This window comes from Xyrauchen texanus, chromosome 31 (genome assembly GCF_025860055.1).
Source record: "Xyrauchen texanus isolate HMW12.3.18 chromosome 31, RBS_HiC_50CHRs, whole genome shotgun sequence".
NCBI classification, from domain to species: Eukaryota; Metazoa; Chordata; class Actinopteri; order Cypriniformes; family Catostomidae; genus Xyrauchen; species Xyrauchen texanus.
Genome location: NC_068306.1, coordinates 19,001,629 through 19,016,998, shown reverse-complemented (window position 1 = coordinate 19,016,998; position 15,370 = coordinate 19,001,629). Strand labels below are relative to the sequence as shown.

General features: G+C 43.3%; 1 protein-coding gene across 1 annotated transcript in view; it reads left to right on the top strand.

Moving 5' to 3' along the window:
* Positions 1-15,370, top strand: part of LOC127624752 (amyloid-beta A4 precursor protein-binding family B member 3-like) — a 32,566-nt gene that overhangs the window by 10,414 nt on the left and 6,782 nt on the right. The window contains exons 2-6 of the mRNA XM_052099616.1: positions 2,542-2,729; positions 2,801-2,871; positions 10,850-10,901; positions 11,913-12,059; positions 12,435-12,562. Coding sequence (XP_051955576.1) covers positions 2,542-2,729; positions 2,801-2,871; positions 10,850-10,901; positions 11,913-12,059; positions 12,435-12,562 — 586 coding nt within the window. The remainder of the gene's footprint in view (positions 1-2,541; positions 2,730-2,800; positions 2,872-10,849; positions 10,902-11,912; positions 12,060-12,434; positions 12,563-15,370) is intronic.

Below are 15,370 nucleotides of genomic sequence, written 5' to 3'. Positions count from 1 at the left end.
ATATGATAAATGGCCCCATCAATTGTAAAATAAAATGGCATCAAGTTTTATGGTGACGTGATGAAGAGCGCAACTCTGATGATGAACGGTTGCATTTTAAATAGCGACTTGATACAGCAGAGGATATCATTTCTGATAAGTAAGTCATTTATTTATCTATTCATTGTTTACATACTGTGTGGTAATAGGGCACATCGGGGCAAAAGGCTCTGCAGGGTAAAATGCTCCTTTGATCTTATTTTCTCCTTACTTCCTGTGGCTAAAATTGGCATATATATATTTCCAGGAGCTACACGCTCAACTCAACTCCACATCCATTGGTAATGTACTCTTTTGATCCTATTATGAAAAAAGTCTACTGGAAAATGCGAAGCCCAAATTTGAATTAAAGAATGTCCCCTGGTTTTATGGCATGTACAAACATACTTGCATTAAAGATTTATAATTGAAAAATGTGTCTAATTATGTTACCCTGTCCGCATAAATTTATTTAAATAATTTAAATAAATGTTGACCAACCAATTTCTAGCAAGTTTTTGAGACAAAGTATAAAGTTAATATATGTATGAATATATTTCAATATTTATTTTAATGTACCATGATTAATCCCATTTAATCACAGAAAACTTTGCAATTGATTAGTTATGTTTTTTTTAAGCGATTCACAGCCCTATTTGAAAACTACATTTATCTTAACACAGCATCATAAAAAAAGCACCATTTATTGAATATCAGTGAAATGCGATGCAACCACTGTGATACGCATCTAAAGCATCCATCTGACGTGTGTGCACAGACGAAACACTAGAATGTGACCTGTGAGTACATCCCATGTCTACAGATTGACAAACTCAATTGCAAAATGGAATGCTGTGGTCTGTAGTCCAATGTTATGCATATGTTTAAAGACATACAAATTAAGCAAACAATATATTGACTTGTAAAGCCACTTTTTGTATTGTCCTATCAATTCTTTACACATCTAACACAATAATGTAATGTTTTTGAATGATCTGATCTCTCTCTCTCTCTTTCTTTCTCTCTAACATATGAAAATGTCTGTTTGTGCGAGATAGAGATAATGGAAATGAAATCAGCAGTTTGTCTCAGTTTGTTTGCTTTAAGTTTTTACCTCAGTTTGGGATGGATGTCATGACTCGTGTGGCCAGATGAGGATGTCAAGTCAAGTCAAGTGGTTTTTATTGTTCTTCAACCATATACAGTTAGTACAGTACACAGTGAAACGAGACAACGTTCCTCCAGGACCATGGTGCTACATAAAAACAACATAGGACAAACACAGAACCACATGAGACTACACAGACTAAATAACATACCTACAGTATATAAAGTGCACGTGCAAACGTGTGCAAAAATTACGGGACAGTACAATAAATTAGTAAAAATGAACAGGACAATAGGCACAGTGAGAGACAGTGCAGCGCCGACCAGTACACAGTAGTGCAAAAAGATGACAGTTTCTAAAAATGTAAACATAACATACTATGAAATGGTGTTCTATAGCAGTTATTGAGGTAGCAGACAGTTATAAAGTGACAGTAATTAAAGTGCAACTCAGGACACGTGTGTGTGTGTGTGTGTGTGTGTGTGTCAGTCCAGTCTCTGAGTATTGAGGAGTCTGATGGCTTGGGGGAAGAAGCTGTTACACAGTCTGGCCGTGAGGGCCCGAATGCTTCGGTACCTCTTGCCAGATGGCAGGAGGGTGAAGAGTTTGTGTGAGGGGTGTGTGGAGTCATCCACAATGCTGGTTGCTTTGCGGATGCAATTTTTTTTGTAAATGTCTTTGATGGAGGGAAGAGAAGAGCTGTCTCTGTCTCTCATGAGCACATATGAGCCCAGTGACATCAGGGTGTATATGCCTCACTGAGTGTGTGTAAGTGTGTGTGTGTGTGTGTGTGTTTGAGTGACACTGCTGGTTCTGGGTGGGAATTTTAGTATGGCAAAACAAGAGGGTTAGTGAAAACAAGACAGGATTAGTGTGAACTGCCCTCAAGTTAGCATCTCATGAATAAATGTATGTAAAATCAGGGGAACACATGTTATATATTAACTACATATTAATCAAGTTACAGATTAAAGATGAAGTGTGTAATGTCTGCACCACTAGCGTCACCAAATTGAATTGCAAAAATAATGACTATATTCAAACAGGTTTCCCGAACCATCGGCATGTTCCTCTGGAAAAACAACTTAACACTATGTTGGGCTGGTTAGAATACTCAAAAAACCAAGCAAAGATTTAAAAGCACCACAGAGTCACAGTGTTACAATTTTCAGGGAATCAACCTACTATTAGCTTACATATTTGTCTATCAATGTTAAGCTGGGATAGAAGACAGTATTTTCACATGCTAACATTAATGCAGTTACACACTTCACCTTTAATCCATTATTAAATCCATAGGCAACACAGTATGAGCATCACAGACTTTATGAATAGTGGAGATAAGTGCGACATTTCACAACATATCATAACGTATCAATATACAGTTACGGATGGTTCTTCAAATGTCTTTACAGATAACATCTGGAATGATCAGAGTCTGGAGCTGGACTCAGATCTTCCTCCAGGATGGCGCACTATACGTGACAGCACTGGCACCTATTATTGGCACGTGCCCACGGGCACCACACAGTGGCAGCATCCCTCATACAGTGCAGAGGAGGAGCAAAACACCATTAATGGCATCACCGCCAGCCAGATCAAGGTGAGATACTCTGTTGTGTGTGTGTGTGTGTTTTATGTTAAACATCACATCTCCACTCTTGGTTTCCTCAGACTGTTGCAGATGGCAGACGTGAATCAAGAAGCAGATTGACTGAAAACACACAGCCCTCTCTGAGTGAAAGGTGAGGGAATCACATCTGCACTGTACAGCTGAATACAAGCCACAGATATTTCTATAAACCTAGACATTGAACAACTTCTGAACCATACTGCATGAAGCTTAAAGGGATGGTTTATATAAATATGGATTAGAGGCTTGTTATCAATCTAATATGTCAGTGTGCATAATACAATTCCTTTCAAAGTGGCTCAAAACAAGCAGTTGTTTGATTGGAATGTTGTTTCAGGACCAACCAAGAATGTTGATTTAAGTACGTGGCCTAATTGAGGAACACAATATTTGTGCGAACAACCGTATTTCAGAGTCTGGATAATACTAATAGTCAGTCAGCCAATCATTATTGCTAAATAAATCCTGATAGGGTAATCAGTGTGTTGTATCATCCTACAGGGGTTTATTTTGCAACAATAGCACAGTGACTGTACATTATCCAGCAAATTACATGGGTACTTACCAAATAAATAAATGAATAAGACATTTTGAGAAATGTGAGAAGAAACTGTAGAGTGATGTGAGAGACTTTAGCTGCATCCCAAACTGCACACTTTTGTGCTATTTTACACAGAAAATGCAAAGAAAAGATACATACTGCGAGTACACAGATAATGTATTTCTTCAACTGAAATAACAGAGTTTAGAAAGTTGGACACTTTGGGCACAGTTGGGGTTATCTGGCTGCGAATCTGGCCTGAAAAAAACAGTTGTAATTTGTAACGGTTGTGGAAGTAGGAGAAGGCAGACGAAGGTTGAGGATCCAAATGCAGTTATCTTTATTTATTAAACAAACACAAAGGAACACCCACGATGGGGAAACAAACATAAAACTAGAAAACACAGGAACTAGAAACACAGGAACTAGAAACACAGGAACTAGAAACACAGGAACTAGAAACACAGGCTTGGGAGGAACATCCAACCACATTCAAACAATCAAATAACTACTGACAGAGACTGAACAAACAGACAGGGTTTAAATACAAGAATCTGGGACAAAGGGGCCAATGAACAAACAGACCACAAACTAGATGACAAGGTGATTAACAGAAACCAAAGGCAAATTAACAAGGGCAGGTGAAAACAATGAACAGTGAACACGAGGGAAAACAAGACTGTGGAGCTACAAAAGGGACAAAAGTGAAAACTAAGGGAGTACAAAGGTGACAAAAATGGTAAACAAAAGGGCAACAGTGGAACAAGACAGGGTATACATAACAGAGCCCCCCCCCCCCCAAAAGGATCGGCTTCCAGACGATCCTAAAAAACAAAGACAAAAAAACCCACAAAGAACAAAATGATGGCACCGGGGGCAGACCAGGGGGGGCACAAGAGCAAGGAGGCAGTCCAAGGGGCACAGAGGGCAGGCAGGAAGTCCAAGGGGGGGCCACGAGGGGAAATGAGACAGTCCACGGGGGCACAAAGGGAGATGAGACAGTCCATGGGGGCACAACGGGCAATTAGGCAGTCCACGGGAGCACAAAGGGACAGGTTTAGATGGCCCGGGGGCTGGCCATAAGGCAAGGATAGGTTCAGGAGGCCTGGGAGCTGGCCACAGGGCAGGGACAGGTTCAGGAGGTCTGGGAGCTGACCTCAGGGCAAGGATAGGTTCAGGAGGCCTGGGAGCTGGCCACAGGGCAGGGACAGGTTCAGGAGGCCTGGGAGTTGACCACGGGATGTGGGTAGGCTTGGGGGACCTGGGTGGTGGCCGCAGGATAGGGACCGGCGGAGCCACGTGAGGCGGAGCCAAGGAGGACTTCGGAGGCGGAGCCGTAGAAGACTTGGGAGGCGGCGCCGAAGGAGGCGTAGGCAGGACCGTGGGGGGCTTAGGAGGCGGAGCCGAGGGAGGCCCAGGAGGCGGATCCGAGGAAGGTGGCGCCGTAGGAGGCTCTAGAGGCGGAGGCCCGGAAGGCTCAGGAGGTGGAGCCAATGGGGGTGGCGCCATGGGAGGCTCTAGAGGTGGAGGCCTGGAAGGCTCAGGAGGTGGAGCCAATGGAGGTGGCGCCGTGGGAGGCTCTAGAGGCGGAGGCCTGGAAGGCTCCGGAGGCGGAGCCGAAGGAGGCTCAGGAGATGGAACTGAGGAAGGCTCAGGAGGCAGAGCTGAGGGCGGTGGTGCCGTAGGAGGCTTTAGGGGCGAGGACCTGGAAGGTTCTGGAGTCTCTGGGGGCAGAGTCGTAGGAGGCTCGGGAGGCAGAGCCGTAGGAGGCAGAGCCGTAGGAGGCCCGGGAGGTGGAGGCTCGGGTGGCCTGAGAGGCGGAGCCGTAGGAGGCCCGGGAGGTGGAGCCGTAGGAGGCTCGAGGGGCGGAGCCCTGGGAGGCTCGAGGGGCTCGAGAGGCGGAGCCCTGGGAGGCTCGAGAGGCTCGAGAGACTTGAGAGGCGGAGCTCTGGGAGGCCCGAGAGGCTTGAGAGGCGGAGCCCTAGGAGGCTCGGGAGGAGGAGGTCCAGAAAGCCCAGGAGACTTGAGAGGCGGAGTCCTGGAAGACTCGGGTGGCGGAGCTCTGGGAAGCTCGGAAGGCGGAGCTCTGGGAAGCTCGGAAGGCGGAGCTCTGGGAAGCTCGGAAGGCGGAGCTCTGGGAAGCTCGGAAGGCGGAGCCCTGGAAAGCTCGGGAGGCTCGGAAGGTGGAGCTCTGGAAAGCTCGGGAGGTGGAGCTCTGGGAAGCTCGGGAGGTGGAGCTCTGGGAAGCTCGGGAGGTGGAGCTCTGGGAAGCTCGGGAGGTGGAGCTCTGGGAAGCTCGGGAGGAGCCCTGGAAGACTCGGTAGGCGGAGCTCTTGAAAGCTCGGAATGCGAAGCTCTGGAAAGCTTGGAAGGCTCGGGAGGCGGAGCTCTGGAAAGCTCGGGAGGCGGAGCTCTGGAAAGCTCGGGAGGCGGAGCTCTGGAAAGCTCGGGAGGCGGAGCTCTGGAAAGCTCGGGAGGCAGAGCTCTGGAAAGCTCGGGAGGCAGAGCTCTGGAAAGCTCGGGAGGCAGAGCTCTGGAAAGCTCGGAAGGCAGAGCTCTGGAAAGCTCAGGAAGCTCGGAAGGCAGAGCTCTGGAAAGCTCGGAAGGAGGAGCCCTGGGAGGCTCGAGGGGTGCTGGCTCTTGGAGGGGTGCCGGCTCAAGGACGGTCGAGGCTACAGGCGCCGGCTCAGGGACGGTCGAGGCTACAGGCGCCGGCTCAGGGACCTCTGAGGCGACAGGCGCCGGCTCAGGGACCTCTGAGGCGACAGGCGCTGGCTCAGGGACCTCTGAGGCGACAGGCGCTGGCTCAGGGACCTCTGAGGCGACAGGCGCTGGCTCAGGGACCTCTGAGGCGACAGGCACTGGCTGGGTGACCGTGGTATGTGCTGGCTTGGGCTCGCTGACCGTGGCTGACGAGGGCTCTGGCTCGCTGACCGTGGCTGACGAGGGCTCTGGCTCGCTGACCGGGGCAGGCGTGGGCTCTGGCTCGCTGACCGGGGCAGGCGTGGGCTCTGGCTCGCTGACCGGGGCAGGCGTGGGCTCTGGCTCGCAGACCGGGGCAGGCGTGGGCCGGAAGGCGGACGCCTGTCTTCTCCTCCTCCTTCGAGCGGACGAAGTTGGCCGTGCTGGCTCGTTGACAGCGACAGGCGTGGGGGTTTGCTCTCTGACCGGAGGGGCTGGCGTGACAGGAAGCGCTAGGGACAAATGGAGAGTCACCGCCATGGGTGGAGAGGTAGGGTCCTCCTCAACGATGCCCACGGTGAACAGTGAGCCGCAGACCAGCAACGTTGCCTCCAGGAAGTCGCGGAGAGTCCAGCCGTGCGTTGCCTGTGGCAACCGCTCCTTCAGTGAAGCGTTTAAATTGTCTCTGAAGAAGACCACCAAGGCTGAGTCCGGGAAGTCTGAGATCTTTGCCAGGTTCAGGAAGTCGCGGATGTGGTCTTCTATAGGGCGGTCTTCTTGCTTTAGGCAGAGAAGGTGGTAGTTAGCTCGCTGAACCGCTGGATCCATTGTTAGGTCAGTCGTTCTGTAACGGTTGTGGAAGTAGGAGAAGGCAGACGAAGGTTGAGGATCCAAATGCAAATATCTTTATTTATTAAACAAACACAAAGGAACACCCACGATGGGGAAACAAACATAAAACTAGAAAACACAGGAACTAGAAACATGGGAACACAGGCTTGGGAGGAACATTCACACATTCACACATTCACACATTCACACATTCACACATTCACACATTCACACATTCACACATTCACACATTCACACATTCACACATTCACACATTCACACATTCACACATTCACACATTCACACATTCACACATTCAAATAACGACTGACAGAGACTGAACAAACAGACAGGGTTTAAATACAAGAATCTGGGACAAAGGGGCCAATGAACAAACAGAACACAAACTAGATGACAAGGTGATTAACGGAAACCAAGGCAAATTAACAAGGGCAGGTGAAAACAATGAACAGTGAACGTGAGGGAAAACAAGACTGTGGAGCTACAAAAGGGACAAAAGTGAAAACTAATGGAGTACAAAAGTGACAAAAATGATAAACAAAAGGGCAACAGTGGAACAAGACAGGGTATACATAACATAATTAAAGGTGAGTGTGGGCAGCCTGATCTCATTAAATTTACATGACCATGGCAACATTATAGCAAACAGAAATTACATGGTGTATTGCACTTTTGGCTGGAGTTTTGCAAAGAAATGTACAGTGGGGGGCACCAAAAACAAGTTAAATTATGTTGTAATTATACAAGGTTCATAAAGTGAATTTTAGAAGGATGTTTTAATGAGTAAAACATACTTCCCTAACCTAACACTTTAGCCTAAACCTAAGCAATAGTGTCCCAAAAGACAAATGAGTGGTGAACAAAGTCCCTGGCTGGGCTCAAACCGCAGTCTTCAGAGTCCAAATTCCAACTCTCTATGAGGTGAGCTATCACCGAAGCTAATCCCATTGTAATAATTGTATAAATGTAGGAGGTTCTGTAATACAAGCATTACGTATAGTTTTACAAACTATGAGTTAGAGATAAAGTGTTTCAATATCATAACATAGCAGTATGTGGGTAATACTTTAAAAAATAAGTGTTTATAAAGTCATAATCAGCCATTGTAGTCATGATTTGAATAAAATGCACAGTTGTTGTAGCACCTCTAGAGTTCATTTCACCAGGAAACTGCTGCAAATTTTAGGAAGTGGCACGTAAATGTCTGAAAAATTGTATTATAGGTATGCTCATTCTATTAGACTAGGTTTAACGTGGGAACTAGTGGAACTTCATTGAAGACAGCACAGTGCATGTGTGAGTTGAATGCTTTACCATCACCCCATGCTGTGTGAATATGTACATTATTTGAGATACAAGTGTTGAACTGAAGTTGGCTAACGTGCTAAATCTAGTGGCAGCACATTTGTCAGGTTGAAATGTTACTTCCGTCTGATGAAAAACAGCATTTGGTCGGAGAGATGAGGGAAATTCGGTGAGAGATTTTGAACATGTTGGCAATGCTGACGAAGGTCGTTGCTGACTTGGAGGATCTTGCTGTAATACGTCGATTGATCACGGCCATGGAGGCAAAATTTACTGATGTGGTCACAAGAGTGGGGGATGTATAGAAATGGATCGATAATCTGGAGTCACCGGAGAGAGATCTGCTAATCTGCTAGTGACCAAGATGGATCTGTAGCATGTCTGAGAGAAGTTGGAGGACATGGAGAACCGTAGCCATTTGGCTTTCAACACCATCATCCCAGCTATTCTCCGGACTAAGTTAAACCAACTCTCTGTTCCCACGTCTATCTGTCAGTGGATTACCAGCTTTCTGACAGACAGGCAGCATCTTATGTGACAATGGAAATTCACTTCCAGCACCTTTTCAATCAGCGCTGCCGTCCCCCAGGAATGTTTGCTCTCCCCACTACTCTTGTAGGAAAGAGGAAAGGCAAATCTACCTCTACACCAATGACTGCACCACCAAGGACCCCTCTGTCAAGCTCCCGAAATTTGCAGATGACACCACTGTCATCGGCCTCATCCAAGACAGTTTGGAATTACTTTATGGATTGTTTTGGAATTACCTTCTGGACTAATTAAAAGACATTTAGTGTATTCCCTGACTGTGCTCTCATTTCTGCAACTGGGTCCACATTCCCCATTTGCCCCGAGCTCAGTTCCCTTGACCTTGCGTCACCCCAGAGTTCCTGACAATTCTGATTCTGATCATAACATATTCCAAGCTTTCTGGGGCCACTCAACAGTTTTATGTTGTATGGACTACTTTTATGGTATTTTTATAATTATTTATTTTCTCTTTGGACCTTGACAGGAGTGGTCAATATGAACTCTTTTTGAATGGAAAAGAGCAGCTTTAGGATTCTTGAAGAAAAGATTGGGAGACAAAGCAATGAGGGAAAACTTGAGGGCAGTAAATAAGTTTGTGCATTTTATTTTTGCTAGCCAGCTGGCACAGTCATGCCATTTTACAAATTTACCTCAACACCCATGACCCTCCACCCCCTAAATGGTTTGGTCCCACCCGATGTTCAAGACATGGTTACAGCCTAGATTATAACCCACCTGGCTTTCCTGTGAACAGATGTCTTCTCCACTGGCTGCCAGTGAAAATGACAAAAGAGGCCATGCTTCAGACAGCCAGTCAAGTGTGGCCTCTAAAACTACAATATTGGGAACAGACAATAAAGCAGGCCATTTTGCCTTTGGCTAAGCTCCAAACATTCTGATATCAGGTCATGAGGTCCCGGTCACATTAATGCTTGACCATAAGCAAGACACCACCTGGGGTATTCACTGAGAGGAGTCTCTTCAGACTTTGTAGTGCTAAACACAGTCTTTGTCTGTGAAGGATGAAATACTGATGCTGTTAATGTATGTACATTCATTAAAAAGGCTGGACTGGATTGAACATGCCTTTAATAAATGTCAGGTTTGTCACTGACTCTAAATTGTTTGGAGAATGTTGACAGCTGCAAGGAATGTTATTACCCTCACTTATTTGTCAGCACCCTGAGGCAGCATAACAAGAACGCGAGTACTTTTAGGCTCTGTCACATTAAGATTTTAAATAGCACAGTTTATGCACTCAAGCAAAATAAAAATAAATTGGGGCTTGTTTACATTTTATTGCATGTGATTCAATGTCACAAAGTATTTGCATTTCCTCTTTCCTATTTATAAAAACCCATACAGAAAAATCACACTATCTTTATTTTCTTACTTGATTGTCCTACATAACAGTGATTTAAATGGAGAGCAAATTGAAAAAAAATTTCAAGGGAAATTCACCCGTAAACGATAATCACAAAAGGAGTTGTTGAGGAGGTTGAACTATCTTTTGCTTCTCAGATTTTTCACCAAAGTGTTTTTGGAGAAATCTCAACAATTAGCTTTTAAATTTAAAGCAAACTGTAAATGGTAAGTCTTTGTATTTACATTGTTAAAATACAGCACTGAAATTGAAATTATTTAGCAAAGTCATTAACTTTCAATTGTTTCCCGCTATCTTTCATGTGGGTATCATCAAGAATTCATAGTTTTCCACTGGTAAATATTACTTTGCTGGGTCATTCATGTGCATGGATCTCATAATTGCGATGTTTTTGACTGTACTTGAAGGGCACATATACTATGACAGTGCAACATCTGAGGGTCAATAATGATTAACTATGCTGTGTTTACAGGACAAACTACAATTGCATTTTCTAGGTCTGTTATTCAGACTTTGTTAAAATCGGACTGGTAATACAGTATTTCAGTCAGACTATAGCAGCATTTACATTTGTACATTTTAAAAAGACAAATTATTGTTTTTTCCTATTTAAATTGAACTTTTAAAGTGCATGTAAACGTATTGATTTCAGTAGATCTAAAAATTACCAAATGTTCAGCATCTGTGAACTTAATTTGTACTCCTATTTTTCCTTCTGAAATGAGCACAGTATTTAATTGTGTGTTTCCATGATGAGTCATATGCATAATGAGGTGATGTCTTGCTGTGCCACAGGGCCTTCTGGCAGGAAGAGTATTTTTTTGCCAACATGGACCCCGACTCCAAGGTACAGTGCTGCTGTGTGTTGCTCTAATTCCATTCAATTGTTGTTCAATTTATCACTGTATTCTGTGCAATAAGTCACCATATCCCACAAATAAAGAACAAATAAAACAAATGCAGAGTGCATCCTGGTCGGATTAAAATGACAGATTTGTAGTGGAGCATCGATCAGGGCATGTTTATATATGAGTGTGTGTGCGTATGTGTATGGATGTGTGTGTTCATAATGACCTCTAAAAAAGCAAGAGATGCAATATAAAGGCACATCTTTATTGAACCTGTTGAAAACGATCCGATACATAATGGTCTGTTCAAAGCATTTCAGAGCCAGTAAGTAAAAGGGTGCTGGTTCGATTCCCGCAAGCAGTGAGCCATGAGTTATCACCATTGTGACCTTGAGCAAGACACTTTCAAGTTGAACCAGGGGTGTTGTTCCTGTAAAAAGTGAACTCTATGCCATTTGTGGAAAAAGACATCTTTCTAAGGTTTTTCGAAAAAGGGGCCCGATTAGGGCATCAGCAGAATTATTTTCTTGATCAATTAAGAGATTAATACAATTATTAATTACTATTAATTAAATATGAACTAATCAAGATTAATTAAATATGCTTAATGCCACTGTTTTTCAATAGATCCGTTTTAAGGCATTTTCCTGTATGTATGTGACTTTTCAGAATGAAATTTTAATTGAAAATATTATTCTTCATGGTTTATACATCTAACAATGCTCTAACATTGGGTTGAACATTCTGTTAACTGAATTCAGATTAAATATTTTCCAGATTTCCAGACTTTACTCATTTGTAGTTATTCTAATATTTTTCAGTATAATGCCTCATATATATATATATATATATATATATATATATATATATATATATATATATATATTTACAATGGGAGGCATGTCAATATAATTAATCCTCCCAGTAAATTACTGTAATGGATGTTGTCCAGAATAATAAGATTCTAGGGTGTCAGTAGTGCTTGGACAATCTCTTTATCTCTCTTTCAGTGTTTTGCTGTGCGCTCGCTGGGCTGGGTGGAGATTCCGGAAGAGGAACTGACCCCTGGCAAGAGCAGTCTAGCAGTGAACAACTGCATTCAGCAGCTCTCTCACAGTAAAGCAGAGGGCCGGGATGCAGTGGGTGCCTGGGGAGAGGTGAGAATAGCCTGGGCTTCTAGACATGACTCAGAGTAGATGAGATGTGCTCAGCCGGGGTCATCCAATGTCCTTGGAGGTCCACTGAATTAAATAAACCAGGCATAATGGCAGTAGAGTTGAAAGCCTTTAATAGCACAAGTGATTGTGAGATAGACCAGGCAATGCTGCTATATACTGTGCTGAGTGAAAGGATATTATTTGGGGTAAAAACCCCCGTGTTGCATGGGCTAAAGGCCCCTTTTAAACACATGGTGTCTGGTTGCTGCAGTTAGCCTGGCTGAGGGTTATGTTACGCACTCAAAGCATGCATATATTTGTGTGTGTGTGTGTGTGTGTGTGTGTGTGTGTGTGTGTGTGTGTGTGTGTGTTCAGGGTCAGGATATGATGATGGTACTCAAGAAGGACACTCTCAGCTTAATGGACCCTGTGGACCACAGCCTCATCCATTGCCAACCCATAATCAACATCCGTGTGTGGGGGGTGGGATGCAACAATGGAAGGTAGGCTTTCCCCTAACTCTCTTTCTTTTTAGTCTCTTCCTCTCCCTATATTGTCTAATTTTCCTACACATTTGATATCCATCTTGCTGTTCTGCTGCAGTCCATTATGCACCATTGTCTAATTGTCATTAAGTTGTTGCAGGAATAATAATTGCAAGAAGTCCATACATTTTTCAGAATATTTTGTATATGAGTAATTATTTGCACTAGGTCTAAATAACACCTGCCACACAGCATGGCTACTTGCACTCAATGGCGTAGTGAGTAGGGGTGTTACAGGATGTTGTAACCCTGAGTTCACTATTCATTTTGGGATGGAGAAAGATGCTCAAGGCTGCTAAATGGAGACACCTCCACTTGTCAAACCTGTTCATGAGAATTCAATTGCATTTTCATGCACACGCTGCATGAATAAAAGTGAAAAATGTTTTATCTTTTCGCGGCTGCCGCATGTTATTGACTAATCACAGGTGACTGTAATCAACAGGTTAGTTCCCTTAACAGTCGGAAATCGCTCCCTTTCAGTTGCATTCACTATAAAGATAATTAATTAATTAACTAATGTCTGCCCACCAGTCACATGTATTTAAGCAAAGTTCTATGCGTTGTTAAACACTTTACTGGAAAAATTACACATTTTATGGAGATACAAGCTATAAATCTATCCATCCATCCATCCATTCATCCATTTATTTTATCTTATATAGGTTTGCAGGGTGAAATCATAAACACATTGTTTAATAATATGTAATGATAATCGATTCTTAAATGTCATAATCAATGTATCAAAATTTCTTTGATAGATCAATGCACATCGATGCTTTTTACCACCCCTAGTAGTGAGTAAAGATGGTATTAATGTGTTTTTCTCGAATGGACAACCCGGGTTCGAATCCCTCTTTGCACTAGTTTTTCCACTTTATATATTTCCTTACTACTAATAATAATTAATGAAAATTACCATAAAGGTTGATTTTCTTGAAGTGATTTGTTCAAAGTGATGGTTTGGGAGTTTTGAGAAAGGTTTAATCTGGGTAAAATTAACCATGGTTTTACTATAGTAATATTGCAGTCACCATGTTTTTTTTTTTTTTTTTTGATGGAAGCCATAGATTACTACAGTAATATGGTGTTAATATAGTAACCATGTTTTAGTTTTGTGGTTACTATGATTTTACTACAAAATGAGGCAAAACAAAAACACAACAAAGCCAAATGCTCTCACAAAACACAAACACCCGAATGGCAGGGGCGCATATCATCAGACAATATGGCAACATGCGCTCATGCCAACCAACAGACAGGATGAGAGAATGTATGGCAACGCCTACAAATCAATGCCATGCACTCTCACACTAGACAAAGCCTGAGCATACATCACGAGGTAAACACCACACGATGCACGCAACAGTTTCAAAACGAAACAAGACACCTGTGCCAGAGTTCAGCCACAAATAAAACTGACATCTATGACAGAAGTGACCGAACCCCAGCACAACATGAAGACGGCTTGCAACACCAAGCGTGCCCGTGGTTGCAAGAGACAGACACAAACAATTGACGTGAGTGCATGCCGCCAAGATAATATAAGAGAAATGCACTCACGCCAGTAAAAGACAAGACGTGGAGCATGAGTATCCGGATCCTGACACCAGGACTGAAACGAATCAGACAGGTGAGTCAAGATCCAGACACCATGCTCTGAACATGAAACACAAGACCGACCGAAGAGCGCACGGCAGGGAAACCACAACCCGAAGCGGTGCGCTCACACAAAGACAAAAAAACAAACACAACACAGATGCAGAACAAGAGTGTCAGGATACTGTCACCACAAAAACTCAGACTGACAAAGTGACAGGATCCTGACAATCTGTGCTAAGGCCACCCTAGCCATTATGGGTTATGTGAGATGAACCTCAACAGACTGCACTACAAAATAACCAATAAAGTTTCCTTTAAATTGTTTTAAATACAAATGTTGGCCTATTGAATAATTTACATACTGCCTGTAACCCTACAATTTTCTACTTTTTACTGCTACAATACCATGGATTTGGCTCCATTCACTACATGAACAGAAAACGTATGCGCCTGCTGAGTGACAGATGGCTTATACTGCTCTTCAGTTTAGTCCTGTTTCCTCATTCAGTGACATGGAGCTCACTTTGACCACAGGAAGTGAAGCCCAGAGCAGCATTTTCTAGTCACCTTCCACTTTTCTTGGAAAACACATCCATTGATGATGAATATTTGTTACTCAAACTCTGATAGATTGCATGTAATGTGATGCTTTTGTTGTTGATTGTGTGTTGTTGCAAGTTATTGCTGACTAATTAGTTGACTAGATGGTAGAGCAAGCGTTTCTCACCTTTTTTCTGTTATTTGAACAATTATTAACCTTTGTTTTCTGTTTTTTCTTTTTAAAACCACCACTTGTGAAATCAGAGACAGGTAATAACTGCACTTTTTTCTTTTTTCATCAATTAGACTTAGAAAACATGTTTTCATCATGGTCCATGAAATTGAGCTCCTCAGTAGCCATGTTTTCTCCAACCTGGTTTCATAGAATCATATTACTATGCATACATTTTTTCAACATGTTTTGTTGTACGTATCACGGCACATTCTTGGTGAAACAAACACTACAGGCACCACAACAATAATGACACCTATTCACTTTTACACAAATCACGAGTAATACGGTACACTATTAGTTCATAAACACATACTTTTCACCTTGTTCCACTTACAATGCTGACTTACGACATCTGATCACTTTTACAAGAGTGCATAACTTGTAAGGCG